At 39.9% G+C, this 20,245-nt stretch overlaps 1 protein-coding gene across 1 annotated transcript; it reads right to left on the bottom strand.

The window, feature by feature from the left end:
- Positions 1-13,892: 13,892 nt before the first annotated feature.
- LOC115749748 lies at positions 13,893-14,949 on the bottom strand. Its single transcript, XM_030686712.2, has 3 exons — positions 14,714-14,949; positions 14,520-14,625; positions 13,893-14,356 (listed from the first exon to the last, which is right to left on the bottom strand). The coding sequence occupies exons 1-3, from the start codon at positions 14,744-14,746 to the stop codon at positions 14,217-14,219; spliced, it is 279 nt and encodes a 92-aa protein (XP_030542572.1). The 5' UTR covers positions 14,747-14,949; the 3' UTR covers positions 13,893-14,216.
- Positions 14,950-20,245: the final 5,296 nt, after the last annotated feature.

Below are 20,245 nucleotides of genomic sequence, written 5' to 3' on the forward strand. Positions count from 1 at the left end.
GAGAAGAAGAACGAAAATGAAATCATTGAAATGGGAGAAGGAGGGAGGGACCGCAGCCGCAGGCAGAGAGGGGAACCGAACCGGACGAGTTGGCGCGCTGGACCGGTCCGACCGGAACCGGCTGGACCGGTTGCGCGTGTTTTGAACTTTCAAATTAACCGAAGGGACTGACGGCGACGGGCCCTGGGGGAGCCTCTCCGCGCGGGCAATGCACGTTGGGAGGGTGTGTTTACTACAGTAACGCGAATTAACCCTCAAATAAATAAATAAAAAAAAGGTACAAAAGTAACAAAGTCAAAAGCCACGGCCCCCGACCAGGTTTGTTTAGGGTAAGCATTCTTCCAGGTTTTAGCGAATGCAAGATAAGTTCCAAATTTCAAAAATTAAGAAGATCGATTCCGAACGGGTAAGTATCGGAATAAATTTTTATATTCTTTTTGTTTTATGTCTTCCCGAATCCCGCCGTATTCATAACGTCCGATTATGAGTGTATAATCTGAAATCATTAGCCCGAGCTTTCATTTCTAACAATACCTATGACTAAGACTTTTACATTGTTAATATTTCAAATTCTTTATGTATCTAAATATGATTTTTTATCTATTAGATTGTAGCAACAAATAGTGATAATCGGAGGTGATGAGTCACTGTAATCGCTTAATTAGTAATATAGATTAAACCTGAAATCGATCCCTAAAATCTATGATAGGATAGGTTTCATATTTTAAGATATACATGTTAGGTTTTAAATTTCAAATTTTGAAAAATTGATTTTAAGTTTTACGTGAAATTTGGATCAACTTTGGAATCGCCCATCCCTAACTTTGTCATATTGAAAGACAAATTATTTAGACATAATATTCAAACACGTTCATCATGCCCGGTGGACCTATACCACTAGGGACAGCATAGTATAGATGTGGCTCGACTATGATGTAGCCAGCGAGCCACCTAGTTAGACCCTACTGCCTTAGCCGGCGATAATCTCGAGAAAAAAAACTTCATAATCAGTATATCGACAAGTAATCCAACATCGGCGACGCGAATGTTCGCAGATCTCAACTTGCATCAACGCGATAAAATAAGGCGTGGGCGCTCCAATTTTGTCAACAGACCTAGTAATCATCGGCCTAAAAACACGATTGGTCTTTCGTGGACCATCGACGGGTTGCGACGCTGCGGACACGTTCGATTTTGCTGTTGTTTTCGCAATTATTGGAACTTCTGGCACGGAGGAAGCAGAATATAAAAATGGTGTTTCCTTGGGTTACGCTGGCGAGAGAACGAAGATGTTTGGTTTTTGCTTCGTTGCCTTAGAATTCGAAAGATGAGTTAAAATGGGTCGGATAAAGACAAAGGACGCAGGCCAAACACGAAGCAGCAGAATCTTTGCTAGGTGAGGCTTAAATTTGGCCTTTAGGTAGGTGTACGTTGGGAAAAAATAGCGAATCTTCTAGGACTCGGTCGCAGTCATTTGTTTTGTAGCCGGGGAAGGAACAACCGGTGTAGAACCAGGATTTTGGCTGGAAGCATGGTTGAAACAGGGTTTTCGCCTCCCCGGCGAATGAGGCTGTTGGTTTTGTTCTTCCGGGCGTGCTGCAAGTCGAGAAGATTCTCTATATGAATACGACATAACGAGTGTCTCGAAAATGACATGATCAGCTCACGGCATAATGTGAATCTATGACCTGATGGAAGATAATGTGCCGGGCCAAAGTTTATGGGCTCCTCGCCATGGGACTAAACTGATTTTCAAACGGTGGATGGAGGAATCACGCAATTTCATACGTTCTGAAAAAGAGAGAACTATTCATTTTAGTGAGGTCGCTTACTTCTAATAGTTTAAGCGTTATGAGTACGGATTCAATCAAGTTTGGTCGACAGCTTGGTTGCGTTTTTGTTTGGTCAGAGGGTTACTTGGGTTATGTAAACAAACACGGAACGATTTTGCTCAAATTCTTCTGCAACCTTCGACTCTACTCTAAAAATGATCGTTAGCAAGATAAAAGCAACTTGTGAGAAAGGAACCCGAGGCTCACTTTGCGGCTTGAGCCCTCTTCTAGATGCCCGATAATAGCAAAATAAATAAATAGAATTCCCCCAAAGTTTGCCAAAAAGAATTTCTCAAGAGAGAGTGTATCGATCGAGTTAAAAAAATATACAGTGATTCGCAAGCGCCACATCAATTGCTAATGTGACTGCGTGTTTTTTTTATTCATGTCCAATAATTGATTGACATGTGTCTGCTGAATTGAATTTAAGAAAAAAATATATACTTCTCTTTTCTTCCTCCTTCGCCAACTTTTTCATCCCGGCCTAGCCATCGTCTATGGCCATAAGACGCTGTGTTCAAGCATCTTTTTGGCCGGCTCTTGATATCTAGCCGCCCATGGCTGCTTCCGCCACCGAATAAGCCTCTTTGGTTGCAGCCGTACCGGCTTGGTTGCGATAGTACTTCTAGATCTGCAACCACAGGCCAGTGACAGCGGCGAGACAACAGATAGGGTTGGGCACCAGGCATTGATCGCCTTAGATGCAGCGCGGGCAGCTCCACCCGTGGTGATGGCGGAGGGAGGCGCGGAGTTGGGCTCAATGTGGCCATAGATGGAGGAGGAAAAGTGAGGTGGGCGGAGATTTTTTATTTTGTTTGTGTAAACTCACATCAACGTACACGTGTCAGTTTGTGATTGGTTCGGAGCGTACAAATGCATATCACGTTGCGCTCGTAAATCACCGAATATTTTCTCGAGTTCACTTGCAAAGCTTGTTATTTTCTTTTTCTTTTTTTTTTCTCTTTTCTTTTTGGGCGGAAGGGAACACGTCGCCCTCTCGTGCATATGGGCTGCGTGATTGAAGCTTTAGCTCGGACCATCATTAATGGCGTGGGGACGAGGAAGTTTGTAGAAGAAGCAAATTCCCAAACGAAGCCCCAATCATGTCCGACGGTTTGTTGCTCCGTCAATCTATCCGAAGGAGACAAATTTGCTTTGGGGGTCATGTCTTCTTTTAACCTTTTTGACATGCCAGCTTCATTATGTAAGTTTATACGACGTACGTAATATGTGTACGCATCAGTCGTGCTTGTGCCAAAGTCAATTATGGCAAATCTCGTATCGCATCCATCCTTGAAATTTTAGAAATTGGAAAGTATTAATGTATTTTTAAAAGCGCTAAATTTCATGTGAATAACTAGCCGAGCATTATTACCGATTCAAGAGATAACACCAAATTCGTTTCTTTTTTGATATATAATAAGATAAGTCGCTACACGTTCTTATTTGAAAAGATTGTCAATAAAGAACAGAAGTCCGAACCTATTAAGATTTAGCCAATTAAAGCATCTTAGCTACTCCATACCATACGAATTTTTCGATGTGGAGTTTTTTCTATCACAACTTTGGCGTGCATCTCATTAATTTTAGTTCTCTTATGTATGCTTTTCGGGCGGTCTTCTTCTTTCTTCATTTTAGTGTTTTCTCCTTATAGAGAGGTCTCCTTGCTTGGCCACTTTCTCCCAAAAGCTCACAAATGTCCCAATTCGGTGTCGTTTACTTAATCATTTCCTTTTATGGGTTGGGAATGTTATTTCGTTTTATAATCCTTCTGAATTGTCTTTTTTTTTAAAAAAATCAAATTTTGGCATTAATTAACCCTTTGAATATACGTAAGGTGTGACCACTTTTTGTCACTTTACCTTTATGTTGTCGAGGCCCTTTCCCTTTTTCACTTAATTAGTGTTTATCCTTTTTCTTAAAGTATCTTGTTCAGTTATATTAAAGTGGCTGAAATCATCAATTAATATGTTTTTTTTTCAATTACTAGTGTTTTTAGTTAATTTACTTTTCTAACGATTTTCTACACTTTCTCGTTTTTATTAGCAAATAAATATCTCTACAAAAATTAAATGAAAACACGCTTTTCCCCTTCAAAAGCCATGTGCATTGCATGCATCGGCCAAAGAAATAACAAGAGTTAATAGCGGTAGCGAAAAGAAAGTTTGGAAGAGTATCGCGTAACAGTTGAAAAAGCGAGGGGCCAAACTATCTTGCCAACAGGCGTGCGGTCCTGCTGATAAGGGATTGAGGGTGTGAGAATGCTAGTATCATAGGTGAGGGGTTCAACTCTCGCGTTGTGCAAAGAAGTAGAGGAAAAGTCAAAGCGACGAGAGTTAGAGATAAGATCAAAAAAAAAAAAAAGGTGTACTACCTCCAATTGTAACGGGTGTCATGGGTGATGCTAGCCTACACTCCATTGCCATCTCAAAAGTTTCCTAGGTAATAGAATGGATATCGAATCGGGTCGGTACTCACGGTATCAATGAACGGACCCAAGCGTTACGCACATTAATAAGAGTTAGACCTGTGTTAACAAAAAAAAAAGATTAAGTAGCGTACCTATTAGTGTACAAAATACATAATTTTTCGACGGGCTTATTAACTGTGGAATTTTGCTACAATCATGTCGCATGCATGCCAATTGCGAGAAGCTTTATTGGTGGACAATCCATCATAAGGTGAGCTCGCACTCGATTCGTTTGGTGGGGGGAGCACCTTTGTTTCAGCAAAACAATGGGGCCGAGGGAAAAGGCCTTTGGAACACATCGGACATGAATGTCCCCGTCCCTCCAGGTCCCTATAACATAAAGTTGACGCAGGGCTCATGCAATTCCATCGCGCCTCTATCTAATGATGTCGCCATGTTCTATGTCCCATGACTTAATTTGTCTTATCGTTTTCCTCTTCTTTTGTTTTGTGTTTTTTTTTTCCCTCGAAGAGAAAATTGCGTGATTAGTCTTAAATCTTATTGAACGAAAGCTAATGTACTCATAAGCTTTTTAATTTTATCAATTTAGCCTTAAACATTTTTACGTGAAAGCCCAGCATAGTCCTTCCGGATAATTTTCACCGAAAAACGCTGATGTGCCGGTTTGAAACGTAGGATAGTCGGTAATGACTTGTCGTCACGTTAGAGATTTTTTGGGAAATTTGGCTAGAATGATTGCAATAGAGTTTCGCATAAAAAAATTATGACTAAAATGATAAAATTTGAAAATTTTATGAGTGATTTGATGGTAATTTTCCACTAGGATTGTTGTATTCAATGTCACCAACCAACCTTGTATGTGGATGATTGGATCCAGAGGGCAAACACATTTTGTTGGCATTTATGAATGTCCATGCAGCCGACAGGTCACTGTAGCTTTATGTGAATGTGGGGGGAGCATCAATTTGTTCGTTGATTTGTCGGTTCAATCCTAGTTTAACGTGCCTGGCCATCCACCACAGGACAAAACACCCAAAAGGGCTTCTTTTAGATTTTGTGGCCAAGAGGAATAAACAGAAGTCATGGCCTTTTGTAAACAGTTTTTTAGGATGAATTTCATGTACTTGGATATGCAAATGTGAAGAAATAAGACTTGGAATGTATGAAGCTCGGATATCAGACCCAAACCCTAGATGGGAACTAGTCTTCCCTGCTCATTATATATCTTACTTCGCGCGCGATCTCTCGGATGGGATCCCATTGAGATTAGATTCGGGATGGTTGAACAAAATTATTGTCGCGAAACATTTAAAGATTTTGCCAAGGCGTGCGTGTTATGAAAAACTAGCTAAAGCTTGGATGAAATTGGAAATCAATTGGCGATACCGTTCAATAAAGTAGCGTACTTAATGAGGTTTTGGATATGGTAAAATTTGTGTCGGTTCTAGATGCTTTTACCACCTACGCGAAATCGTCAAAGCACCTTCTAGAGATAGGTGTCCCGAGGTTTTTATGCATGTCATGTTTGTTGAGACTTAAACAAAATTGAAAGGTACTTTTTTGTTTTCCTTTCCGTTATAAATCACAAAACATAGATAATTATAAATAAAATTATACGCGAAATTTACGTGTTATTATTTACTTTTTGGGAAAGTTTCCTATTAAAAGGAAAAAAAAAAAAGAGTGTGAATGAAAAAATTTGAATGCAATAGAAAGTGAAAAAAATAAGTGTCAATCCACACGTGACTATAGGCCTAATTAGTTCCCCAAGAGGTGCGTCAAAATCAAACTTAAAAGTCCGAGTCCTTCCCTAACATTTTTGACAAGTAAATTGACTAGCTTAGCTAGGTGTTCACTTGTATAAATAAATAAAGGATGAGTGTACTGGAAATTTTAAAACTTATCACGAAAATACAATTGAGTTCTAAAATTTACATAAATTGAAATCAAGTTCTAGAACATGTCAAATTGATGCAACCGAGTATCTCCGTTAATTTCATCCAACTTGATTAGCGAAAAATGTTATCGTGATTTTTTTCCTTTTTCATATGTGGTGATGACGTGACTGAAACATGAAATATAGTATTAAAATGACTTCATTTTGATCCAAATCGATTCTTTTTTTACTAAATTGAAAGATAAGCTAAATTTGAAAAAAAAAAAAAAAAGGTATGAGGAACCAGGCGGAGGGACTGACAAGAGTCGTTGGCTATACCTCACCATCGTCGGCCCTTCACGACAATGGTGGGGCCTAGTTCCTCACATTTTTTTTTTAAATTAGCTTATTTTTTAATATAATTTAAATAAAACTTGTATTAAAAATTGGATTTGGACCAAAACGACGTCGTTTTAATCATATCATCACGAAATCTACATTTTTCGTTAGTCAACCTAGACGGAATTAACGCAATGACTCGATCGCATCGATTTGATAAGTTTCAGGATTTGATTACACTTTTTATAAGTTTTAAGACTCAATTTCACTTTCGTGACGAGTTTTAAGACTTACGATGTACTCATCTCGTAAATAAATAAGTCGAAATTGCGTCTAGCTCGAGCATTTTGGCCAACTTTAAATATTATCTTGTCTTACCTTTTACTCGTGTCCGCGGTTGGCGAGAATACACCTTCACACGGAACTGTTGAGACGTCACCACGTAACATGCTTTTACTCCAAACTCACAGACCACCCCCCCAAACATCTCGTGACACAGCCTTTGAACAGCCTTTTGAAACGTGCATCGATGCTAATTGAAACAGCTGCAATCGACTGAAGGCTAAAGAAGGTCGTGACGTAGGAGAAGCAAAAAAAAAAAGAGAGTTTGGTCTACCAAAGGTGGGGGATGACATTGCTTATTCCAATGGTTTTAGGTACAAATCCATAATTAAAGAGAAAGTCGCAAAGCAAAGTCACTTTGTTTTTGACTAAAGCCTGTGGAGGAGGCCTAGACCCATCACGACTTTTGAACATGGCTTCTTCACTGGCTTCACTCGGCAAAAATGATGTCGCACCTGTAGCTAAAGAGTTTGCAATAGAATAGCTTGGATTGGAAGTGTTGGGTGGCTACTCTAGATTTATTGGGAGAATGGAGGGATTACATCATATCCATCGGATAAAATGTTCACTCTCTCTCGAAAACACACTCGCCAAATTAATCTCTTTTGAACCTTTTTTTAGGGATAATCACACAAACGGTCCATGAACTTTGATTTAATGTGCGATATCGTCTTCGAGCTTTTAATTTATACGATGTGGTCTCCGAGCTATTAATCTCTATTGAATTTTCTAATGATGACATTGCATATTAAGCCAAAGTTTATGGACCGTTTGTATCATTTTTCTAGCTTTGTGCCCACTATTTCTTGGCTTCATTTCTTCGATGTGGTCCCTAAACTTTTACTATCTATTGAATTTTTTAGGTACGACATTAGGCTAAAGTTCATAGATCACATTGAACAAATTAGAAGTTCGGGAATGACATTCCACATCGAGCCAAAGTTCATAGGCCATGTTTGTCATTTACCCAATTTTTACCATCTATTTTCTTAGCTTCATTCACCGTGTAGAGAAGATTGTGCTGGTCGAGAAAAATGAGTTGGTCCACCTGCATATCCCGCTGAATGGCTATACAAACCTTAAAAACCACTAAGCTTAGGGGATAATCTATAACTTTTCAGAACTTAGGAATTATTACGCAATTGCGCCGAGGTTCAAGAGGGTATTCCGAAACCGCGACTCTGCCGAAATTCAGGAGCAATTACAAATTAGAATTGCTTTTCAAGTCTTTTTATTTTGGAATTCACCCTTATATTTTGTCCAAAAGTGGCAGTCAAGTCACGAGGCTCTATTCATTCCTTCCAAAACGGAGAGAGCCCATCCAGTTCATGACATGCCAACATGTGTGAATGGCGACAAGCCCATCACGTTTGCTTCGCGAATTCCCAAAATTCCAAAGGGCCATATATCATCTTTTGATTATTAGGCAAGATTGAGGTAGGTCCCCAATTAGGCCTACCTTCAAGTCATTCCGAAAAGAAGTTGCACAATAATTTTGAGCTGGGCTGTGTCTGATTGAGACTAAACAAGCCCAGTTTCCTTACACACACACACACATACACACACACACACACACACACACACACACATATATATATATATATATATATATCCCCCGATCAGTCCTAAACCTATTAGATGAATACAAATTTGGTCCTAAACTTTTGAATTCTATCAATGCGATCCTTCCGGCCAATTTTGTCTGGAGATCATTGATGTGGCGGTGTGCCACGTAGGATAGTCATCAATAACTGGACCGGAACATCGGTAATCTCTAGTAAAAATTGGCCAGAATGATTATATTGGGATTTTGAAAAAAAATTTAGGACTAAATTGGCAAAATTGAAAATTTTAGGATTTAATTTACATTCGTCCACTAGGTTTATGACTCATTGGGTAATTTCCCCATTGAAAAAGCTAGTAACATGACAAGCGCCCTTATGCCCCTATCACTTGACGCCCGACTCTTTTGTTACTATACTAATGTGATTCTATGTCTTCGATGATTCGGTGCAGCGAGAAGAGATGGCCAATAAGGGTGTGTTTTGTTACACAAAAATTTTCTTGATAAATTCAAATGTTTTTCATGAAAATCATTTTCGGAATGAATACTAGTTTTCATTTGTCTTGAGGTTTTGGGAAAGTGGTTTCCTTCCCGATAGAAGGAGAAGTCGTTTTTCCCCAAATCTAATCTTGTTGTTTTTCCAATCCATGGGGAAAATTGTCAAAAAAAGTCATAATTTATTGCATTTTTATCAATTCAGTCCTGACTTTTTGAATTATGCCAATTCAGTTCTAAACCTTTTGTACTTGTGTCATTTCGGTCCATTCAACAAACTTTGGCCACCAAAGATCGATGTGGATAAAATTTAATGATATTTTAATATTCTTTGGAATTATTTTTTTCTTTTTTTTTTTCTTTTCTTTTTTTTTTTGCCTTTCTTCTTCCTCAAACCGACCACCGTGGCGACCGACCAAAGGTTAGGGTCGATGAGGTCGGCCTTGCCCAGCCATGGCGAGGCGTGACCTCGCCCATATTTGGCCCGGGCGAGGTGACCCCCTGCCCGTGGCGGATGGGGGTGAGCTTCGCCCGAGGCCGGGAGGTTGATCTCACTAGTGGCAACCGGCGGGAGAAAGAAGGAAGGGAAATAAAGGAAAGAGAAAAAAAAATAATTCAAAATGTATAAAAATATTATTAAAAATTATCCATGTTTACATCACCCGATAAAGTTGGTAGGACGGACTAAATTGACATACATGCAAAAGGTTTATAACTGAATTGGAAAAAAAAAGGTTTAGGATTAAATGGGCACAAATGTAAAAGATTTAGGACTGAATTAGCCAAATTATAAAGTTTAAGACTGAATTTATAAAAATATACTAGATTTAAGATTTTTTAGATAATTTTCTTTAATCCATGGAAAATATTTTCATTAGATGTTTTCACGTCATCCAAATATCGAAAAATCAAAAAAATAATTTCTCGAAAACAGTTTTCCAGCTAACGAGAGGACCCTACTTTTGAAATCGAGCAAACTTTGTGGGCTAATCAAGACGAAGGGCATGAAATGCCTGCTACTTTTGTTCAGTCATTCGGACGGACAGCCATTGGACCCCGAATGAGATTCCTCAAAGAGGCAAAAGGCCATTTCAGGTTTCGTACTTTCCGGAGGGACCATATAAAAAATAAAAAACCAACGAACCCTTCAACATCGAAACCTCGAATAATTCAAGAAAAAATTTCAAATAAGGATCCAAAGTATCTTCGTTTTTTCAAATAAGAACCTGAATTAAATATTATTTCAAATAAGGCCCTAAAGTGCTCAAATTATTTTAAAAAAGGACATATCCAAAGGGTATTTTTGTCTTTTAAATTTTTAAATATTTTTCATTTTTTCTTATTCTCTTTTCCTTTTTTTTTTTTTCCTTTTACCTCCCTTTCCCTCCCCAAGCCATCGCCGACCTCCAAACAAGGCCCGGCCGCCAGCCGAGGCGAGGGCAAGGGCTGCCTTCGCCTCCGTCAAGCGAGGCTAGTGGGCGGGCGAGGTCGGCTCATGCGCATCGTCGCCCATCGCCGCCGCCACCACTGCGTCGCTCACCGAGACATTAAGCCCGACAACATACTCTTCGACTCCCGGGGGTGGCCGAGGCTCGTGGACTTTGGCTTCGCAGAGGTGATCGGTGAAGAAGCGACAGTGGCGCCGAGGGGCACGCCGTACCCGCGACATCGAAGGTGGTGGCGGGGAGGGCATATAGGGATAAGGTGGATGTGCGTAGCGTGGGGGTGGTGCCTAATCTTGGCTCCGATACTCTCACACCCTCAATGCCGTAGATTTTCACTCTCAAAGAATTTGAAAACTCGTTTATGTGAATCTTGAACCAAACACACAAAACTCTTGAGGGTTTTTTTTCAAAATATATATTTTTTTAAAAATATTTACAAAAATATTTTTTAAAAATAAATATTTACAAATTTTGGCCTCGCTCGGCAATCCAATCGCCGAGCGAGGCCCGCTCAGCAGTTGGGTTGCCAAGCAAGAGCCGCTCGGCGGTTTGGGTCTTGAGCAAGGCGACCACCAGGCCCACGCGACATTTTTTTTTTTTTGTTGTAAATTTTGAATTTTTTTTAATTATTGATACTTAGAATGTTTATTTTATTTATAATTTTTTTTTTCTTGTGAAGCTTATATTTATAACATTATTAGCAATAATTAATGTAAATATTTATAGGTGGGAAACCGCAGACAAAGAGTTAAAAACCGCATGGAAAGATTAAAAACCGCTGCAAAAGAATAGAAACGAGTAAAGAAATGGTAAAACTTTGGAAGAGCATATCTCATCACCCGGGCGTCCGTTTGAGACGATTTTTTTTTTATTTCACATAATTTTCGAGACGAATCCATTGGCAAACAGCCGTAGGCGGTTTGGCCAGCCTTTTTCCTTAAAAAATGCCGTTTTCCTTCTCAATTTTGTATTTTCTCCCTTCGGTGCTACTTTTCGATATCGAACGAACCCTCCTTTCCCTTCTGTTTGGCCCGGCTGAAAAATGCCGTTTTCGTTTGGGGAAAGAGGGAAATGAGGGTTCGTTCGATATCAAGAAGTAGGACCGAAGGGAGAAAATGCAAAATTGAGAAGGAAAACGGCATTTTTTGGGGAAAAAGGCCGGCCAAACCACCTACAGTTGTTTGCCAATGGATTCGTCTCGAAAATTATGTGAAATAAAAAAAAAATCGTCTCAAACGGACGCCCGGGCGATGAGATATGCTCTTCCAAAGTTTTACCATTTCTTTACTCGTTTCTATTCTTTTTGTGCGGTTTTTAATCTTTCCATGCGGTTTTTAACTCTTTTGCTGCGGTTTCCCACCTATAAATATTTACATTAATTATTGCTAATAATGTTATAAATATAAGCTTCACAAGAAAAAAAAAATTATAAATAAAATAAACATTCTAAGTATCAATAATTAAAAAAAATTCAAAATTTACAAAAAAAAAAATGCCGCCCGAGCCCGTGGGCTGCCGAGCGGGCCTCGCTCGGCAACCCAACCGCCGAGCAAGGCCCAAATCCATAAATATTTATTTTAAAAAAAAAAAATCTAAATATTTAAAAAAAATTATTTTGGGAAAAAAACCCAACTCTGGACATGGAACACAGAGGGAAGGAGGGAGGGAGAGAGAAAGAGAGAGACCGTACCAACTTTCGATCCAGAAACGGTGGAGAGAGTGAGAAGAACACCGTGAACAGCAACAAAAACCAGAGCAAGAGCGAAGAAGACCAAGCCGATGCGATTGAGAGGAGACCCATCTTCCTGTTCTTGATGCTCTGCTCCTGTCACGCTCACCAGAAACAAAAGTATGGTCAAGGAGATCAGAAAGTTTTGTTTCAAATTTGCGACCCATTAGGGCCATTCCGATGCATCTAATCCTAGGGCCCATCATAAAATCGTCAACTTGAAAAGATGCTTGATGCAGGGCATCCATGGGTGACCGGCTGGTCCTTCGGCGATGGCCTTGGAAGGGGAGGAAAAAGAAAAAAAGAAAAAGAGGAAAGAAGAAAGAAAACAGAAAAATAAAAAAAATCAAAAAGTTAAAGGACGAAAATGCCCTTTGATCAGACCCTTTTTTTGAAATAATTTGAAGACTTCAGGTTCTTATTTCAAACAATATTCACTTCGAGTCCTTATTTGGGAAAAACGAAGATATTTTAGGTCTTTATTTGAAAATTTTCGAATAATTCGGAACACCAACCCTAAAAAGAGCGAACACGCGTACGCAGACAAGGCGAAGATGGAGACAATTCTGCCCAAATAGTGTCCACTGTCCGCTTCGCTCGCGCGCTTCGTCTCCTAGGCTCCGTCCCGTCGCGCGTAGAAATACCGGAAATGGTAAGAGGAAAGGGAAAGCCGGAAAGCAAAGCGGGGTCGCCGCCCCATTCCGGAGTGAACCTTTGTTGCTCGTATGCATCGATGTATGAAGTCGACATGATGTGATGTGACGGATCATCGTTGCAAACTTCCGTTAATAATTGTCTTCGAGATACTTGCTAAACGATAGGACAACATGGTATTGTCATTCTCAGTGTAAGCTTTGTTTTAGCCTTCGAAATTTCAGGGTCCGAACGATTTGGTCTCTTCTGACTTTTGTTAAATTAAGTTCTCTAATTTCTTTTTGTTTGTGCGATTCGGTTGTCTGGGCTACGTTTCGTCCAATTAGGTGCTCTAATTTTTTCAATTTGTGCAATCAAATCTCTTGTTTAATTGTTTCGTACTAAACTGTTAAATTAATCAATGACATGTGGGAAAATGGTATACGATGCCAATGCAGCACCAAATTAACGTTAAATCGGAAAAAGAAAAGCTCGGAAATAAAAAAAAATGAAACTCTAATTTGACGATATTAGTTTCGATGAGTGAATGAAACACTCATTGGTGGCATGTCATTATTAAGTAAGGCTTTTTAAATAAATTTTGCGTGCGTGTATCATTGGAGTTTGTAAGTATTATCATATATAATTTGATAGAGCCGCAGTGTTCGAACGAGGTTGCACATTCTGACACGGGAACAACACTGGAACGCCGCATGCCGCGCCACGTGCGCGCCACCTCCGCACCGCCCACTCCACGGTCCCACAGTCCCCACACAAACGAACACACACACACACGCCTGCGAACGACTAACGAAAGACGCCACCGCAAACGACAACGTTTTTCCGAGGGCGCTCCTTTGTAGTTTTGTCGGACCCTTCTTTCAACCTTTTCCCAAGACGCAAGCTTCGCAACTTGCCCGACATTGAACAATACAATTCGAACTTTTCTAAAGGATTAATGCTAGCTAGGGTTTCGCTGAGATTAGCAACACAAGCCACAAATTTTTTGAAAAAAAAAATGAATCAATAATATTTTTTATGATGCAAAATATATTAATATCGTTAACTTTACAGTGAATTAAAAACGGTCACATAATCATTTCTTGCTAGCACGAAAGTCAATGTTGTAAGTTATTTTTAATCACGCGAGAGACGATCTCTCGCGCTAATGGTATGTTAGATCTATAATTGAAATGGCATCGTCACAATAAGTATTTTCCAAATCTCAAATAATACGCTCGTGTTATAAGAGCCAATTACATAGACCCGTGTATTGACCATTAACGAAAGGATCTACCCTAGCACACCTAAATATTGTCGAATATCATTCCATTATTGTCCACAATCGAACTTTGGGGGACTAATATTTACATACATGGAACCAAAAGTCGCGATTATTATTATTTTTTTTTGTGAAGTTGTAAGAAGACTAAGAGTAACAACAACGCATAACGACGGCGATGACAAATCGTTGTCCGGAGCGAGGGAGGGAGGGAGAAAGTGAAAAGCGAAGCTTAGCGACGCTGGGCGTCATGCAGTTTTGGAGGCATCGGCGAGCATCTTCTGGATCCTCTGTCTTGTCTCCACTCGCGAGCCTCTCCCCTCGCCTCTCGCGCTCCTCCCGTAGGCCTCGAAGAACGCCTCGTTCTCTTTCTCCAGCTCCTTCCACACTGCAAAAAACCCAATGAACTCTCTGATCTGCCGGCTGGTTTCATCGTCATGGTCTCGAAGCGGTTCGAGGACCATGTCTCCAGCCTTTCGTACACATTCCAGCTGGCCAAGCACGATACAGAACAAAAGGTGATAAAAGGGAAAGAAGGAGGGAAAAACAACCTGTGGAAGTGACGACGGGCTGGATGTTTGCATGCTGGGAGAGAGCCTCCATGCACTCTTCTTTGCTCATGTTGAAGAGTATGCACTCCTCTATCAGGTGGTGCACCTGCACGCACCCACACCCCATCTATACATATTACATCCGATCAGATCACCTACTTTGGATCGACAACTTGGACTGACGACAGACATACCATTCGGACATACGAAGAAGAGGCGTCCCCCATGACGATCGGCCGAGAATCTTTAAAGGGGAGAAAGAGCTCGATCAGATTTTTCCGGGAAAATTATCAGCAGACAGGAAAATGAAAGGGAGACGGAGGACTGGAACGGGGGAAAAAGGAGAGAAAAGAGGAAGGGGCTAGATCAAGGAAGCCGAATGATGGTCCAAAATATTATAAACATGTGACGACAGTCTGTGGTGCAATGGCATGTTTGTAACGTTTTGGCAACATGGGTAGGTCGAAAGGCCCCCCCAAAAAAAAATAAAAGAAGGAAATTTGGGAAAAATAAATAAATTTTTTGGAAGGAGGGGGGAAAAAGGTAATGACGTCAGCGCGTCCAGGGGGGTGGGGCCCAGGCTCCCACGTGGGACGAGGGACATGATTGGTGGAGAGGGGATTAGAGGAGATTCTGCAAGCAACCCACGAAGAACTGTTTTTGTGCCTCGGTCACTGCGGGGGGGCTGTGCCACGGTGGCAAGGCCCACGTGACGACCGCCTGTGGAGGTCCTCTAATGACTCGTCACGTGGCGGACCCGCAGTCCCCCAAATGGCATGGCGGGCCCCCACAACAGGACCCTCGCCGAAAATCGCTTGCGGCTCGCGCGTACTTGGAGGCGCCCCCCATGTTGTCTTGCCCACTCCGCTTAGGGCAAGATTTTTTTTTTGCCTTTTTTTATATGCTTGGGGCAAGAATTACGCGTCGGAAGATTTCACTGAGTGATTTCTATCCTTGAAACTTCATTTTCTTTTATATTTCAAATAATTTTTTAGAGCACGCTCCTGAATGATATGGAACACCTTGATATTAAAGGGTTTCGATATTCACGAACACTTATTCAATAACCTCGTACTTTTATGTAGAACGTACGGCACTTCAAAGTTCATTATAATCATGCGAAATATGGTTCTCGTTATTTTCTGACCGGGCACCGGTGTAGCGCTGGCCATAAGTCCAACATTTTGAATTCCGCAAACGGGAACGACTTTTCTGTGCGTCAAGAATTTACCCCGAAGGAAGGACAGAAACCTCGTCCTTTTATCCCGGCGCAAAGTACGGACGTAAAGTCCCGCAAATGTTGTCGACGACGACATTGTTCTTTTGACACGCACAATGGGACTTCTTCATGATGGTTCGGGAGTCCAGCTCGGGATTGAGTAGGCGACGACATTGGTGTAGACCCTCCATAACACGAGTTCTTTCTGGTTAATTAGTGGAAAATTCTCGATCCCTGAGAAATTCGGCCTGCAGATCTTTGCATCCCGATCAATCTAGTGTCATATATGTCACGATTTTCTATAGAAAACAACTATTGTGTGTGTCTATTATATATAATGTGAATATCATAGAGGACGAGGTTAATTTATTGAGATAAGTGTTTTAGAAGTGCTAAAGCTTATCCACGAACGTGCATTTAAGTCTTGAAAATCTAGGAAAAGGCAACCAAGTTACAAAACTTGTGAAATTAGTACAATTAAGTACTTATATTAACTCCGTTCAATTAGATCGACGTATTGTCTTTCTCATACGCATCTTTTCGAAAATATTTTTTCTCTGCCACACGGCGTTACCATACTAAAATGTGAAATATAAGACTAAAAGATGTGATTTTAGCCTAAATCGGGGTGGTTTTCTTTCTTTTTTGTGTTTTTCTAAAATGATTTTTTTATTTTTACATATAATTTAATTAAGGTTCCGAGTAAAAAATTATAAATTAGGTCAAAGCGATGTTGTTTGAGCTTTGTATTTCATGTTTTCGTAATGTAATGCCGCGTAGGAGAGAAGAGATACTAAAAAAAACCACTTCAAAATTTTTTATTAATCTAATTCGACGGAGTTAATTGAAGGATTTGATTGCACGAATTTATTTGATTGCAGTTTTTGTAAGTTTTAGGACCTAATTACACTTTTATAACAAATTTTAAGACTTTCAATACACATACCCCTAATTTGTTTTGATCACTACTGATAGATATAAGGAGTTAGAACACCCAACGCGAGTGTTGATTGATCTCATGACTGCATTGGATTATGTATTACACCACTTTAAATAGCAAAGGAGCTCATTGCCATTTCGGTATTCCAGAGCCACGAAATTGACTACCGACAAGAAATATAAGGTGGCTATGGCGGCATCTATATGAGTCGTAGAATGCTGAAAATAGTAAGAGAGAGAAAATATGAATGCAATATGGATACACGTAAGCCAATTAATGTCGTGTAATATCGAAAGAATCAAATCAATGAACGATGAGAAACAACACAATCATTGACTTTCACTTATCCGAAAAGTGTAGTATTTCGATTCTCTTCGTTTAGGCATAAAACAAAGAGTTACGAACAAGGAGGACAAGGAGACGGTAGGTTTTTCGTAAAATAACTTTATATTTCAAATATGATAAATCCCATCTATTGCTATCCCGCCTTCCACATGTGATACTTTTATCGGGGTCATATTTTTAACTTGGTTTTATCCTATCTCGGACAGCAACCGGACATTAGACATACAAATTCTATCGCGATTTATATCCTGGCCACCAAAGATAGCCTAAGAAACGGTGAAATTCCGACGTGGGACGAGAATCCCACCTTTGGAGGGAAATTAAGTTGAACAATGAACTTTCTTTCTTTCTTTTTCTTTTTTTTTTTACAGCGATTGAGCTTATATCCACGTTAACAATTATAATCTCGGGGACTTTAGGCCCGCGCCCATAGTGCGAATATAATGTCGATTCGAGCCGAGACGGCACGGCGACATTATTGTCTGGCGACAATGCGAATCATTTGCGCGACTCGATAATACTTTTAAATTACCGCACTAAGCTTGGATTAACAATAATATTAGGAGGTGATGATGCAATTACAGCTATAAATGACAATGACGTGGTCGTCTGTTGGCTCACGATCTTCTAAGAAGGACGTGACGTGTAATAATTGCCAACATCAGATTGCATCAGCTTTTATTGGCAAATGTACTTTTGAGTAATGAAATCCACCGTATCATCTCCTAGATGGGCTCCTTTTGAAATTAACTCCAAAGAGAGCTTATCCCAAAACTTACGTACGCTATATTGCTAATAGCCTTAAGTGACTAGTGCTGTTCCTTTCACAAGATAGATCGTATTATCATGATGTAACCACTGCTCTTACATTTGTACACTTGACTACTTGCTATTATAGTGCCTAATCAATACATAGAGAAATTTAGAATTTCCAATTAACTTAGATTGTACTTGCAGTATTCAAGGGGTCCAACCCTCTTCTTAGCTTCGCTGCTCCTTATATACAGAAGTTTTCAAACTATCTGTTGGAGACCTTCAAGGACAACCAACCAGCCGTTTAATAGTCGTTTGGGACCTTAGACAGAGTTAGGATTGCTCCAGCAATCGCTTCCTTTGACAAGTTTCCTAAATGGAGCATGTTGCAATTATCTTAAAGTAGAAAGTTGCTAGCTGCTTTTCTGATTGCTACTAACTTCGGTCCTATAGCGGCTATTTTCTCTACCATCAACAGTCATCTTCCAACGTATATCCTCACCATCATGAGAGCCAATGCATCGCGATCTGGTAAACACTATTGCCGGTGCAAATTGTGAGTGATCTGGTTGACGATCTCTAATGACGATACCGACCAAATGACACGTGACGACATGACCGATGATCTTTCCACCTTTATTAGTACCCAAAGACTTTCAAGAACACAAGCTCCACTCCGGTCCTCCCAAGCTACCATGAGATACCACTCACATCGATAGTTTCTTTCCTAATCGTCAAAGCGTAGTTTTTCGTCTTTGCCAATACAAGGAATCATTGATAATACGTTAACCGATTTCACCATTTGCACTTGTCATTGCAAACATCAGTACTCAAGATAGTTTTGGAATCATTCAATTTTGGTACGCATGTTTTCACTGTTATTTTCAATCAATGGTGTGCACTTGTATCAGATTTTGTGCTTTTATAAGATATTTATGCATGTTGCATATTTTAAGTTGTATTCATATATGAGTTTCATGATTTAGAACTTCATATTTTAGGAATCATGAAGTAACTAGAAAATTACGTAATTTAGATTAGGACTAAATATAAATTATTTTCATGTTTAATTAGGTCTTATATATATTTAGGCATATTTCTTAATTTAACTAACAAAGAAAATCCAAAAGTACCTCATGCATATTTCATATGAAATGATTATATGTCATGTATTGCATGTCATTTGGTGATAACATGTGTAGGGTCATGCAGATGAAATTATCCATATTAACAATTTCATCTCATGCATTTCATATAGTTTAATTTTTATAAAAAGAAAATATAAAAAAAAGTCAATGTTGCATCGATATGTCATCAAGGTGAGTATGATCAGGTTCTAGCTTCGGCCCAAATCTTTTTGCCTATTCCTACATGCAAGCTCTCTTAATTAAAATTATATTCTACTGTTTTGTAACGCAATTCTACTGTGGTGTCTCAATCACTGTGCGGTGTCTCACAATCCCTTCTCTCTCGCAGAACTCGGAGAATGAATATACTCAATTGGTTGCACGATCGAATGAATAGCTGTAGTAAACTTAATCCGGCGTTGCTTCTCGTAGGTACAATGCTCACATAAGTCCAGCTTCCTTGTCTTCCGAGCCTTTAATAACCCCCTCTCACTCAGCATTGTCGCAACTTCTTCACTCATGTACCCCAATCGCATATGCCATAACCGAGAGTCAAAATATGACTCACCCGATGAAACTACAGCAGCTCTTGTCACGGTATCTCCCAATAGACGATAGAGAGTATTCAATTTATTTCCTTTTATCATTGTTATGGCACCTTGAGAGATCTTTAATACTCCATTTTCAGCAGTATACTTGCACCCGATATCATTAAGTGTCCCTTTCTTAAGGTTCTTCTCGAGTTCTGACACATACCTCACGTCCATCAATGTACCAACCACCACATCGTTTATTCGAATCCAAATTGTCCCTATTCCCACAACCTTGCAAGCCGCATTATTTCATATCAGAACTCTCCCACCATCTGTGGTTTGGAAAGTAGTAAACCAATTTTTATGAGGTGTCATATGATAAGGGAACCCCGAATCTAGCACCCATTTGTCTCCTGACGAAACCGTAGTCACATACAAAACAGCCTCTGCATCGCTGGTGCTTTCATTGATAACATTCACGACACTACTTGTGCTTGTCACCTCTGTTTCTCAGCTTAGGACAATCTATCACAATGTGCCCCTCCTCGTGACATTCAAAGCACTTCGCGTGTTTTTTAGACTATATATGGCGTGTTTTGACTTGCTTTTACCTTTGTTGCTACTGGATCCCGATGTTGATCTCTACCTCGAATCACTAGTCCTCGTGCTACACCCTATGCTAGATTGTTATCTTGCAACTTTCTCTATCACTTTTTAGAGAACAAAGCGGACTTATAACTTTTCCGAGGTAATCGTAGTATGCTCCTGGAGCGGTGAACCGATAAAGTGCTCCCATAACTTTGATAAAT

This window comes from Rhodamnia argentea, chromosome 7, assembly GCF_020921035.1.
Source record: "Rhodamnia argentea isolate NSW1041297 chromosome 7, ASM2092103v1, whole genome shotgun sequence".
NCBI lineage: Eukaryota > Viridiplantae > Streptophyta > Magnoliopsida > Myrtales > Myrtaceae > Rhodamnia > Rhodamnia argentea.

Bases quoted from the DNA above. Each gene is read 5' to 3' on its own strand.
- LOC115749748 (XM_030686712.2), bottom strand. From the start codon at position 14,746: ATGGGGGACGCCTCTTCTTCGTATGTCCGAATG. The intron at 14,626-14,713 runs GTATGTCTGTCG...GGGTGCGTGCAG, and splicing joins CTTCTTCGTATGTCCGAATG to GTGCACCACCTGATAGAGGA. The intron at 14,357-14,519 runs GTTGTTTTTCCC...GGTTTTTTGCAG, and splicing joins GCCCGTCGTCACTTCCACAG to TGTGGAAGGAGCTGGAGAAA.